The 14,249-nt window shown below is 46.9% G+C and overlaps 1 protein-coding gene across 5 annotated transcripts in view; it reads right to left on the reverse strand.

Moving 5' to 3' along the window:
- The window catches only part of Fnip2 (folliculin interacting protein 2), a 118,959-nt gene that overhangs the window by 24,282 nt on the left and 80,428 nt on the right, over positions 1–14,249 (reverse strand). For all 5 annotated transcript variants that reach the window (XM_028880108.2, XM_028880106.2, XM_028880107.2 and 2 more), the window contains 5 exons: positions 13,812–13,900; positions 11,358–11,504; positions 11,070–11,239; positions 1,384–2,719; positions 292–448 (listed from right to left, as the gene is read on the reverse strand). In XM_028880108.2, the coding sequence (XP_028735941.1) occupies positions 292–448; positions 1,384–2,719; positions 11,070–11,239; positions 11,358–11,504; positions 13,812–13,900 (1,899 nt within the window). The remainder of the gene's footprint in view (positions 1–291; positions 449–1,383; positions 2,720–11,069; positions 11,240–11,357; positions 11,505–13,811; positions 13,901–14,249) is intronic.

A 14,249-nucleotide genomic window follows, 5' to 3' on the forward strand; every position in this document is an offset into this window, starting at 1 on the left:
TCTGGCTTCTTGCAGGAGAAACTGGAGGGTGGAGGAGAGAACTAGCAGCCAGATGCCCACCTTCCTCACTGTCCCTGCTCCAGGATTCTGTGGTTCCGGTACTGCCTGCCCGCCCTGGGCTTAGTCTGGCCCAGGTCTGCTCACTCACTGTCCCTGGACTCTTAACTACGCCTCACTGGTTGTCATGTCACTCTGTGTCTTTACAAGCAATCCTCTACACACAGAGGCTCTGGGTGTCAACTGGAGACCCCTTCGCTGGCTGTCCCGTGGTTCTCCACTGGGGTCACTTACATGCACCGTGTGGACCAGGTCAGCTGCCAGGCACTGCTTCAGCTTCTCGTCACTGCCGGTTCCATGCAGCACCAAATCCGGCATATACGTAGCACAGTAGCCCGCCAGAAGCGAGCGGGCAAAGTTTCTAACATTTGGCTTGCTGGTGCTCTGAGACCTAAAACAACATTTGAGCTAGTAAATACACAGTTAAAAGTACTCACTTTTTGTCATTACAGTGGGAATCAAACCTCCAATGACACAAGAAACTATAATAGCTTCCTGTAGCCCATATCAGAGTCTATAAAGAGATCATGAGGGTGAGAAAAGGGAATTTGGGAGGAAAGGAAGTATTTTGATTAAAATGGAAGCCTGGAAAAAAAAAATACACTGTTTCCCATGGCTAGTTAAAACTTCATTCTTAAGCCAGATGTGGAGGTACATGTTCTCAGTGTAAAGCTAGCCTAGGCTACATAGTGAGACCTTGTCTAGAAACTAAGGGATCTCTTCTTACACCTCATACTGAACATCCACCTGAAAGTCCATGTCAGAAGGATGAAAGAGGAGGCTGGGGGTCATGGTGAACAAAGCATGGCTTTATGACTCTGACCCATCTGCAAGGGGAGGTAGCCGCCACAGTGAGGAAGAACAGAAGAAATCTTTTAATTGCAACTTTCAGCCATCACAGGCCAGAGAACCAACCCAATGGAGTGCTAATGAAGAGTAGAAAGTGGTGGGAGAGAAGCCTCATGGTGGGTGTGATCCATTACCTTAGCAGCAAGACATCCGAGCCAACCGTACAAATGACACACACATGACACCAGATGGAACTCTCTCCTCCTTGCTACCGTGACTGCTGTGGCCCTTCACTCCCCCCAAATGTCTCAAGAGCTGCAAAGACAACCACCAGTCCTCTGCCCAAGAACAGAGCTACACCAAGACTGTGAGCATCCTTGGAGACTAGACAGGCTGGAAACCCCTCGGAATGTGACTGGTGATAATACCCCTCACATTTAAGAGCAAAGCACGTATTGCGTATAAAGTGGTTGTGGGTGGTTACCATGGTCACAGTGTCAGGCTGGGAACAGACTCTAGTTCCCTGTGCAGTGTTACCTTGGCAGAGGCAGCTCCACTTCCAAGGACCCTTCAGTCCTGTCGCAACTGGGACCTAGGCCTAGCAGGGCTAAAGCACATGCTTCATTATCACTGTCTCCGAGAGCACTATCCAAGCTTTCGTTCCTGGGAAGGTCTCCTTCGATCCTGAAGTTGGCCTTACCACGGGCGTCCCCACAGGGGACATCTGCAGCACCCAGCAGGCCACCCTGCTGTCTATATCTGTTGACATGCTGGGAGGAAGGTCTTTTCTTGCCTTTGCATTGCACATCTCCAGTGTGTTCCAGTGGTCTCTGGCCACTGCCTGCTGCACAGCTAGAAGGTGCAGGGTGGCCATGGGCTTGGCCAAGTTGTCCCCCAGCACACGCCATGATGTTGGCTTGGAGGCCTCTGCCCTCAGAGACACTTCCTCCTTCTCCTCCTCCTCCCGAGGACTGGTCCTCAGGAAGGGCAATGTCCTTTTGAAAGTCAGCTTTGGAGGAACACCTAGAGCCCTGCTGGTCTTGAGTCAGGGCAGTGTCCACGCTAGGACTGATAGAGGCACTGGTCCCACAAAATTGTCCACAGGTCTTTAACCGCTCCTCCATTTTTTTGGTGCGGCTTTCGAAGTCGGCCTCTGGAGAGACGGAGCTTCCAATGTGGAAGGTGACCTTTTCGACAGGAGGATCCTCCTGGGAATGTCTGTCAGGGCAGGGCCAGGCTGCTGACCTGTCAGCTGGTTTCTTTAGTATCTCCCCATGCAGCTCCTCACGGACAGCATGTGGGTCCATCCTTAGTCTTACCCTGGGAACCTCAGAGCTGGGAGGTCTTGAAGAGTCATCTTGGGGTAACTCTTGGTCATTCTGTTTGTCCTCACAGACTATGCCTTGAGGTGTCCACGAACTGTTAGGTTCTGCCTCTTGGAACCCCATGCTACTAGCCTCAGAATTCTGCTCTGGCCTCTTGCATCTGTTTCTGTCAGGTTTGTGACCCAGTTCACTAGTATCGGCGCCTTCTGGGATCTCAGCTTCTCCTCTAGGCTCTGGGCTCCTCGTCTCAGCCGTCACTGGCGGTAGGATTGGCGGGACAAGAGCAGGCTCGTTTCTCACTGTAACTACCACATACTCAGACTCCTCCACCTCTCCTTTTTCCAAGGCTGTTATAATCTTGCTCCCGTTTATATCTTGGTCATCTTCACTAGGATTCCCACTCCAGGTCAGCTGATTCTCTTGTAGTTCAGAGCAACGGAGAAAGTAGGTTAGAACATAAAGGATGCGCTGGACCAAATCCTTCTGCTTTCCAATCACCACTGTGCGGGTCAGTCTCACTGGAGAGCCTATAGCTCCATAAAGGTCACCTACAGGGCAAAAGATGGACAGAAGACAGAGTCCTCCAGTGTTAGCACACATGAAATATCTGCCCTCTACAAGAACAAAACTGGTCATTTGTAACTTGATTCCCAGCCTCCAATCACTTCTTGAGGCACCAGATATAAAATTTCCAGGAATGGCCATGTTCCAGTTGCCCCGATACTGGACCGCAGGTCTGACAGGCCAAACAGGCTGCAGCCTAGCATCCAGCTGAACACAGCGGAACAGGGCAGCGGTGCTGCTGGACACACAAGCCCCTCACGGGGCTCAGGTGGTGGCATGCTTACCCAAGGAAAGCTGAAGCCATTCCTCTGCATAAATAACCAGACCAGGTACATAGATATCTTGCAGATTGTAAGAATTTCTTAAAGAATACAGTGGGGAGTGTGTCACGGGGAGGACTGGAGAGAAGACTCAGTGGTTAGGAGCATATGCTGTGCCTGTTGAGGACCGAAGTTCAATTCCCAAGCACCCACGTCCTCGTTGGGCAAGACTTCTCACAACCGTCTGTAATTCTGGACAGGCCATCTTCTGATCTCCCCAGACCCCTGAACTCATAGGCACATACCCACACACAGATACACACATACTATAGACACGTAATTAAAATTAAAGAAGAATCCCAGGATGGTGAGTCTTAAGGTAAAATGCAAATTCAAGAATTTCTAAACTGATATGAAGTAAATCAATTAAAATTACTTAACGAGGTAGTGTGTGTAGGATTCTCTTATGGATTTACTCTAAGTAGACAGTTTGATTTTTAAGAAAAACTACCTACTCATGAATAACAAATATGTGTTCAATGTGAAGAGTGAAAACGACAAAATCAATTTAATAGTGCGCATTACCAGTGCAGTCTATCCCAGAACACACCAACATCAGTGTGTTAAGAAGAAATAACAGAACAGGAAGGGTTAAACTGGGGGTGGGGGGACAGAGGGCAAGGTAGAGGAGGGAGTGTGGGGAAAGAGGACTAAAGATCCTTCAAAAAAGTCATGTGGAAACCAAACACACACACACACACACACACACACACACACACACACTCTGCCAGCTCACTCTAGATGAGGCAAAGGCCAATTGGGGTGGGGGTGGGGGGTAACTATCAGGTGTCAAGAGGAAGAACCAGACTTAGTGGGGTCAGAATAACAGAACCCATTTGGCAAAAACACCTGGTCACCTCAGAAGAGTAACCGGCTGCACCACAGACAGGATTCTGCACCACCACCTCATGCAGCCACAGGGGCACACAAGCTCCAGACCACACCACCAACTTCACAATCCCACACCTTCACATGCAGCGTCCACATACATGGCTAGGTGTGGTGGCACTCTCAGAACTAGAGGCTGTGAGGCAGGAGGACTACCGTGAGTTACAGTCCAGCCTGAACTACAGAGTGAGATGTTGTCTAAAACAAAACAACCTACCTTCATAAACAGCCCACACTATACCCAAGACACAGCTACGCAGTGTTGTGTGCACATGCATGCACACATGCACACACATGCATAGGTGCACATGCATGCACATATAGTCTCTGTGCCCTAAGCATATCATTTACTAGCATTAACCAAGTGTCTGGAGAATTGGCAGGGACATGGCCCAGGAGCTCCCTGCTTCTGTGGATAACCTCAGAGCACGTTCTAGAGACTGACCTGCTGAGGAAGGGGGTGAGCAAGGACACTCTAGAGAAAGTCACTCAAATAAAGAGGAGGGGCGTGTCTCCTGCAGAACCATAAGCAGCAAGTGAGAAAGCCAGAAGATGGGTGTGAATGTGGCTTGGCTGAGGAATCTCTACACCACAGGGTCCCAACAGTGCAAGTGAAGAGGCGTCATCAAAGGGACAGTGTGTGGGACAGGAGACAAAGCAGTAGTTTATTTGTGGCCTTGGAGGCCAACCTTGGGAGAGTGGGTATTAGTCTAAAGCTAATGACAGTCACTGGGAGGTTTTAATAACAACGTGATCTGATGGATATCATGAGGTCAGTAACTTGAGGAAATCAGGGCAGATACATTTATGTCCATTCTCAGAGTGGCAGAAGCATTTCCAGCATGTGAAGATGCCGGTAAGCCACCAGCCACGTGGCAAGGTATAGATTTATGGAAATGGACTAATTTAAGCTATAAGAATAGTTAGCAAGAAGCCTGCCACGGCCATACAGTTTGTAAGCAACATAAGTCTCTGTGTTTACTTGGTTGGGTCTGAGCGGCTGTGGGACTGGCGGGTGACAGAGATTTGTCCTGACTGTGGGCAAGGCGGAAAACTCTAGCAACACCCCTTAAAAGGGAGTCACCTATAACAGGGCAACAATGTTCCTATTAGATACTACAGGCTATCAAACAAAAATCAGAGCCAGGAATGGGTTATGTCTTTTGAAGTTGTTGGCTGATGAGATCCTATAGACCACCACCACCCCTGCCCCCCGCCCAAACACGACAGGCTCTTGCCAATGCTCCTTGCTACACTCCAGAATTTCACAGTAAGATCCTTATTACTGATGATGCCACATAGAGAAATCAAGCTGGTGCTCAGCTGCAAGCTACATCCCTACTGGCTAACTTTCACAGTGCTTGACGGCGTGATGCAAGCTACTGGAGGGGGACGGAATCGTCAGTCACGTCCAACTGTGAATGCTGTGAGCCGTAATAACGACTGGCTGGTAGGATATGCCCCTGGTGCAACATTGGCAAGAACATCATGGGAGAAACCAATCACTTTTTGCTGGGATGTAAGTCCTGCTCCACAGACTAAAACCCACAGCCTATGGCTGGACAGGTCATAGGTCTTGGGGAGAACCTACTGGTATGATTCTGCTGAATGGAAATAGTGTTTCTAATGACTTACTGTGTACCCATAGGTCAATGCATCTCCCAAGCCTAATCTGATAAGCTTCTTTTTACAGTAGACGGTAGTTAACATCGGGATCGACAACTGGCCAACGTACAGAGGATAAGAGACTACAAAATGCTCAGCCCTCAACAGAACACGCATACTATATCCCCCATGCTTAAGGACCTCTGCAGAAGAGGGAACAGAAAGAATACAAGAGCCGGAGGCAGCGGGTGACTGTAAGGAAACAGTGTCTTCTGGACGCAGCAGCGCAGGCAGCTGCACTCAGGAACTCACAACAGTCTCGACAACATGCACAAAACCAGTGCAAACACAAGACAGACAAAATTCCAGCATGGACACGGGAGCTGGGCATAAAACCCCACCCCCAGCTATGGGTAACTGTTAGCTTCTGGTTTTCTCTGAGCATTGTCCTGGTAAGTCGACCATACTCCAGGGCAAGACCACACACTCAGGAATATTCAGGCAACACAAACTGGTCTTGACTTGGGCCTTAAAGAAAAAAAGTTAAATAAAAAGGGACACAAGGTTAGGTGAGTGAGAGAGTGGATCTGGGAAGAGCTGGGGAAGAGAAGATGACTATGATCAAAATATGCAAAACTCCCAAAGAACACATTTTTAAAAAGTCCTCATCACCTCACTGACTCACCAGGTTCCGTCATTTCATTAGACTGCTAATGAGATGGACAACCAATGTCTACTGAATGGGTAGGCACTCAAAGACTGTATCATTATACAACCAAGCCAGAGTCAGAAAGGATTCAAGAATTAACCAGAAGGCTGAGAGCTATCCACCACGGAAGGAATGTCACATAAATGAGAGGCGAGACTCAGTGACGGTGACAAGGAGGAATGTGGGAAGCCGGGACTCAGTTGAGGAATGCATGCACAGTGAGGCAGGAAGCCACAGGTTAGAGAAAACTAAAATTAGTAGGCTGAGGTTGAGAGAAACATTGTGAGAATGGGCAGGACACTCTCTCTAGGGAACCATAAGGAAGTGTGTCCTTGGGAGAATTTTCCCTAGTGTACAGCTTCCAAGAACATTTAAAGGGCAGGACAAAAATAATAATAAACAACTTCTCTATAAAAAGACAAGACCGAAGGCTTGCAGAGCTTTGGCATCTAGGAAGTCACCCTAGACTTCAAAGTGAGAGCTCAGAAGTATGGTGAGATGCTATGGTTTGGTCTGAGAAAACTGCCCTGACCATGAGCTCATGTCATGCCTTCCTCCTGATCCTGTCTCCCCACACTTCGGGACATCACAGTCACATTAGGACTCGGGCGTTTCTGTGGCCTCAGGGCTACTACCACATACAAGCTGGTCCTGGTGGTGTAGGCCCATGATCGCAGTTACTAGGGAAGCTGAGACAAGAGGACCATGAGTTCCAGGCCACCCTGGGCTGTATACAGTGACTGCCTCAAGTACAAAACAAACAAGCTACACTTCCCATCCCCCCCTAAAATACACAGGTCTAAAAATGTTACCAGATGGCTGGAATCTTATATATTTTTGATATATGTTATAAATTAATTGTCTAAGTGTCAGAGCATCATGATCTAAGATTCTTCACATAAACAGAGCACATAGAAGCAGTTTCAGGTCACAAAGGTTATTCCTCTCGCTAGTGCAGAGCAGCAAAACTAGAAAAGAAGCACAAACCCCTTACTCAGGGCAAGGATTCACAATCTCCCATATTAAAAAAAAAATGAAAAAAAATGGGGAGTCTTTTGAAACAGAAGAGGTTGCGTTGTAAATGAAATGGATAAAGAGGGAAAGCACGTTGCTAAGAAGGGCTGGGACACTCAGTGCGAGTACTTACAAGCCTGAGGATCTAGGTTCGTTTCCCAGCACACGTAAGCAGCCAGGTATAGCCACATGTGTCTGTACCCCAACTGCTGGGCAACAGCAAGCTCCAGGTTAGTGATGAAATCCTTCTCAGGGGAACAAGGCAGAGTGACAGAAGAGGACACCTGACATGGTTGCATGCATCTGCACACATCTATACATATGTACGCACCCACACATGAACACACACACACACGCACACACACACTGCTGAATGAAAACTCATGAGAAATAAAACTAGATGATGGTTAACGTCAAGGTGGACCACATTTTCTATAGGGAGGAGGGAAACAGAAGATGTATACTTCCTTCTTGTTAGAATAGATTTACAAGTATTTATGACCTTTTTTTGGCCGGAAAAACCTAACTGCTGCAAACAAAGGATAAAGCTCTGAAACACACAGATAAGGTTCCCTCCAACCCTCCTGAAGAGTTAGTTTCCTTGTCTATAAAATGGAAAGTCTTACAAGTGTCTTGAAGATGAAAAGACATAGCATGCTTGTGATAGCCAAGCCTGATGGTCATTTAATCCTCAGACTCTGAGGCAGAGCAGATCTCATCAGTGTGAAGAAAAAGAGATGGCACATGTGAAAATGCGTCAAGTAGGATTACCCATTCTGAGGAGAATAAGAATGAAAAAAGATGTACACAGCCCTGATGTCTGTGGGCCTCATCAAGCACCATGACATGCACACAGTAGGGATTCTTGCTCCCAGCTCTGGTCTGTGGGCCTCATCAAGCACCATGACATGCACACAGTAGGGATTCTTGCTCACAGCCCTGATGAGCAAAAATAGACTTTAAAACAAGGATTCCCAAAAACCTAAACTTCATGGATGACCCAGGTCTGTACATTCAAGAAGATCATGAGCTCCAAGCAGGAAAATCAAGTAAAAGTAAAAGCAGACATGCTGTAGCTGAACTGTCAAGACCAAAGGTAAAAGGGGCATTTTGAAGACAGGAGAAAACCCACTCAGCTCAAGGGCAGGTTGCTCACCCACAGCAAATTCTATATTGAGACACCACACATCCTAAAACTCACATTTACGGAACGTCTGTGGGAGTCATTCTCTTTCTATTCTACTATCCTGTTTAAATGCTTTTCGAACCCACAAATGGCTTCCACAGGCCACTGGTGGACAGTATCCCTAATGTGGAAACCCCCGTGCATGGTGCCCATGGGGACAAAGGCACCAGATCACTGCGCTCTGTGGAGCAAGTCCTTGAGTGTGAGGAGAGACTGTGGCTGAGAAATCACACGGGTGAGATGAGACATGTCAACTGTCCTGATGAGCTCTTGGTAAGACGCTGAAATCGTTCAAGATAGAACCACTTTTTTTATTACTTAGGAAACAAGATTAAAATCACATCTGCACCGCTGTTTAGTCCCCAGAGCTTACGTTTTCCTGCCTATCACAACACACAGAAGACAACCGGAGTTGAAGCACGTCCGTCCTCTGTCTAATCATGGGAATGCCTTCATTGTTTGTGATACTGGAGACTCGATCGCTCACACTCGTCTTTACAAGTCTGTCCTATGCCTTCTCTCCCTCCTCGAACTACTCCGATCAACACCCAGACCTTGGAGGGATTCTTCTCAAGAAGAGAGAACTGAGGACCTTCAGTGGTGTATGATCTCCAATGAAAAGCCATGAGCAAGTCCACAAGAGGGGATTTTTTTGCCTTGTTATGCGGAACACAAGGAGTCAGCGGCTCCCAGTTAGCTCAGTCCCACAGGAGAAGCATTCCCGAGTCTAAACGCATTTATCTAATTAAATGCACGTGGCTTAATTACCACTGTTTGAAAATCGACTCTGCAGCAGGACACACTGTATTTCCTTAATATCCAGACCGATCCCCTGCAGGAATCAAAACTACACTTTGAAAAGAATGTCTTCCCATTGAGAACAACAACGTATGTCCTCGAGAAGAGCTACTCATCCCTGAGGGGTGGGGCAAGTTTTGAACTGTTCCTTGTACCAAGCACCAAAATACAAAGCACTGTACTTTTTATTTATTTTTTTGAGGCAATGCCTTGGTTAAATAGCCCAGACTAGCCTACAACTCATAATTCTCCAGCCTCAGCCTCCCAAGTCCTGGGATTATACGTTACATGCAGTCACTCCCAATCTAACATGGTTTTACTCCCCATGAATTCTTTAGTTAATTCGTTAAAAAACACACCTATTACTTACCCTATGAGATGTGTATCTTCTTTTGTGTCTCATAGGCATAAAGACAAGAAAGTATTTTTACTGCTATAAAATAAGGACACCTCTAACAGGTAGGGGTGAGAATCTCACCAATCTGTTTGTGTGTCGGGCACTAACAATGCTCGCTGCTTGTGTCACGGCGTCAGCTTTTGTTACAGCGACTGAAACACCGTTTTCTAGGACTAGAGTGCTTTCGCAGCCCACTGCTTTCCCTAGCAATTCCCATGTAGAGATTCCCTCAAGGAAGCCTTCCTGGAAAACCTCATTCATCCCTTTTCCTTCTATAAACGTCCCGCAACATAGTTTTCAGTTCACAGCATCCAGAGCAAAGGTGCTTTGTACAACTGATTGCATCTCCCAAACACCAAGTCCTGACCCCATTCCATCGGACGTGTGCAGAGTACTTGCTTAGGCACAGACAAGGCCCCAGGTACTACCTCTAACACACCAAAGGAAGAGGCACGGGAAAGCTAAGTGACTGCCTTCAGAAATGAACCAAGTAAAAGGCTTCTGGCCCCCACGTCCACTGCCATGACACTCCCATATCCCCTGTACACTCTTCTCCAAGCACTATGACATTCTCAAATGATGGACCAACCTCGTTCACCAGGCAGCTGGCTACTGAGGCCTGAGCAGCTGTGACTCCACTCTTGAGTTCCAACACATGAGTAGGACCGAAGTGCTCGATCCCCGCCCCCCACTCCCAGCTGAGGACCGAATCCAGGCCTAGCAAGTGCTCTACCACTGAGCTAAATCCCCAACCCCAGTGCTCGATTCCTATACCATGCCTACATATATGTGTTGAGGAAGTACTGCTACCATCAACCACAAGACGGAGCGACAGATGAGATGTCAGATGTACACTGTGGTCAGAGAGGTGGGATTAGAGGGTGCCACTTTCCCCTCTCTTCTCTCTTGCCATTCCAACCTACAGGTTCTCACTCGAGTGCCTTTTGTTACCCCTCTTCCCAGGGAAGTTTGGCAATGTCTGGAGACGTTCTGATGGTTATAACTTTGGGCAGAGAGGAGCTGTCCTGGGACCTGGTGAATGGAAGTCAGGAGTGTTGCCGAACAATCTGTAAGATGTCAGGCAGCCCCCCCCTGCCCCGTCACAACTCGACCACAAAGAATTATCTGGCCCAAACAGTCAGTAGTTACTTAAGGAAACCACGATAGGGTGAGCAGCCTCTGTGAAGTGGAGGACTCAGTTGACCTACACTGTCTCAAAAGAGCCAAACAAAGCTGCCAGTGAGGGAAAGGGATGAGGGTAGCAGCCTGTTAACTCCAATCTGTGGTCCAGTCTCATTTCTGCAAGAGCCAATCCTTGAATGACTGGGTTGGAAAGCCAGTACAAGCTATAATTTCCAGCATCCCCCCCTCCCATTTCTCCAGATATATTCTCTGAATAGTCAAACTAGGTACTAACCCAGCTGTGCCCAGAGAGGATTATACGGATGCGTTTTGGCCAGCATGTTCACCGACTGAGAGGTACGCTTCTCCGAGAAGGCTTTAATGGGAGGGTGATCGACAGGCATGACAGTGGGTACCCAGGCCAAATGGTATGTTAACACCGCAGTCAGTAAGGCAGCAAAAAACCTTGGGAAAATGGATAAAAACACACCCAAATTAGTCAAATGCAGGACAAGACCATGTGCTATGCAGAATACAAGCTGGCTCAGGATTTACCCACAAGTCTCAGTGGGCTTATGCTTACTGGTTTTTGTTGACTTGCTCAATCAGAAGTATAAATTCCTTGAGAAAGCGCTGGCAGAGCTGGTTTTTTTCCAACGTGCTCGACATCATGGTAAGCCATACTGGTTCAGCTATCCTTGGAACAGAATACAAGTTCCAGATAGTCCCTCTACAGGAAGAGAGAAGGGACCAACTGTCAGAAACAGTTATTTTGGGTATCTTAGTGTCAAAGAATAAAGGTGAACACAGTAATTTTGATACATGTATTCCTTAAGGAATTAAAAAACAAACTGACACAGGCTGGCAAACTATGGCTCACACAAATCTGATTACTAGCATTTTTGTAAATAAAGTTTTATTGGGACACATGAATGAATGCTCTAATGGATGATCTACATCACAGCTCTGTACCCGTGGCTCTGGGAACATCATGGAAGAGGGGCAGGAAGACTGCAAGAGCTAGAGCACTAGGATATCTGCTGTGAAATAGTGTCTCCTAGAAACGGCTGCATAAGCAAGCTCAGAACAGTGGCAATTAATATGGACATATTAATACCAAAGAGGGAAAATGTCTTGGGGTCCTACCCCCCAGACTAAAAACTGTATAGGCAGTGAATGACCGCTGGTAGGAGAATTAGCTAGCCTCTTCTAGTGATGAGACTCCTGAATGGTTTGTCCAGTACACAGAGGTCATCCCTCAAAGTGTTTACATAAAACCAGACTCAGCAAGTTGTATTCATATGTGTGTGCATACACCGATGTTCATATATGTATGTAACAATAATAGTCAAGAAGTATCAACTTCAGAGTGTAGTCGTGGTGAGAAAGACATGGAGGGGTTGTAAGGAGGGTACCTGAGCAGGACAGAAAGAGAGAAAGTGACATCATTCTATTTCAATTAAAAGCATATCTTTAAACAAAAAAGCAGTGATATGATTACAGTAGCAAGGCCTAGGAATAACCTACAACACTCTTATCTCAGCTGGGCATAGTGGCACACGCCTTTAATCGCAGGACTTGGGAGGCAGAGGCAGCTGCATGTTTTTGAGTTCAAGGCCAGCATGGTCTACATAGTGAGTCCCAGGACAGACAGAATTATATAGTGAGAACCTGTCTCAAAAACTACAAAAAACAATAGTAAACAAACCCTCGTCTCTCTGAATATTAGTACATTAGTTTCTGGACGGCTCACTGTCAAAGTAAGTGTAAGCCTCTTCTACATACCAACCTCTGGCTTTTTATTTCCGGGTTTTCACCTCTGGAAGATTGGTACTGATTAGATTAGCATCCAGACTCTCCAGCCCAAGCCAGCTTTGAGTGTGACCACAGCAAAGCCACACGTAAATCTAGTGCTGCCCCTCAAGGAGACAGCCGACCCATCATCATCTTCATGGCTTTTCTCAAAATGAAACAACCAAGCAGTTCTTTCTCTATAGCCAGAGTTCAGAAAAGGTGGCAATCTTGCTTCAGGCAGCACTGAGCTCACCAGGAACAAAAAAAAAAAAAAAGTGTTCTAACATTCTAGGAAATGTAATTTTTTTTCCACCCCTCAGCTATTGGCTCATTTACTCACCATAACTGCTTAGCCGTGAGATTCCATTCCCCATAGTGAGAATGGCTTCTGAGAAACTCAGATGAGCACGGGGGGGGGGGGGGGGGGGGGGAAGACCCCATACCTGGAGCAGGTTACCTTGCTACCCACACTCTGAGGGCAAGGACCACAGAAAACCAGTGTCCACAGATGATTAGTAGAGGCAGAGGTCAGTTAGAAACTGCTAACAGAGCCAGAGAAAGGGGACCAGACGGTTCACTAGCCAGACCAGGGCATGGCGCACAGGCACTTATGTGCACTAGACCCGCCCTGGCAGATGAGAGCTAGGTCTCCACGACATGCACACATTTTCTCCATGCACTCTAGGGGACAAGCAGCACTCCTAAACCCAAGTTCCAACATCGGTAAAAAGGGTAAAAAGGCTTTGCCTTCAGCGTTTATGAGACAACAGATGTAAGATCATGGAACTGACTTATAAGCCATCCTCTAAAATTAGATTTCAGTTCATTCTGATGAAAACAATCCCATTAATCCAGGTAATGCATGTCTTAATCCCAGCACTCACGAGGCAGAGGCAGGTGGATCTCTATGAGTTTGAAGCCAACCTGGTCTAGTAGGCAGTTCTAGGTCAGCCAGGACTATACAGTGAGACCCTATCTCAAAATAAACACAAAACCAAAACAAACAACCCTAACTACACAACAAACAAAAAAAACTAATCCCATTAAGAACCGTCAGGCACAGTCAAGATGACTAGGTGCTACATTACCAAATGTTTGGTTTTACTTCATCTGTTCTCAGGGGCAGAGACACTAACTAACTGAAAATCGCCAGTCCCCTCATTCTTCTAAGAGATAACCTCATAACAGCCGGCAGTACTACTGGTCTTAACTTCCTGCTGGATTTTCAACCTTTGTACTTTACCTGAATTCTCCCAGTGCCTCCATCAGACGGCTCACATAAAACTGGACACGGAGACTTGATTCTGCTATCTTCCTGCAGGAGATCATGGCCTTCATGGAAGAGAGTGAGCCAAATTACCCTCTGAGAAGAAAGTCCTTTATAACTGATCTGCTGGGGCTCATTAATGAACAATGTTACAATGAATCTAGAACACTCACAGTAATGACGCTTCAGCAAAAAGCAGTCACTTTCCTTCCCTATAGCAACCAGTGTCTGCCTCTAGCCTGAAAAATCCTGAGGATCATCATGCCAGGGCACGTTCTGACTTCCTTAGGCAGGCCATCTGACACACAAAGACATGTGCCGTCTTGGGCTGCAAACCTCTCCCGTTTGCCAGTAGGTTGTAATCTTATTACCTTTCATTTTCTTATTTAAGTGTTTGCTTGGAATGGATCCCAG

This window comes from Peromyscus leucopus, chromosome 6 (assembly GCF_004664715.2).
Source record: "Peromyscus leucopus breed LL Stock chromosome 6, UCI_PerLeu_2.1, whole genome shotgun sequence".
In the NCBI taxonomy this organism is placed as follows: domain Eukaryota; kingdom Metazoa; phylum Chordata; class Mammalia; order Rodentia; family Cricetidae; genus Peromyscus; species Peromyscus leucopus.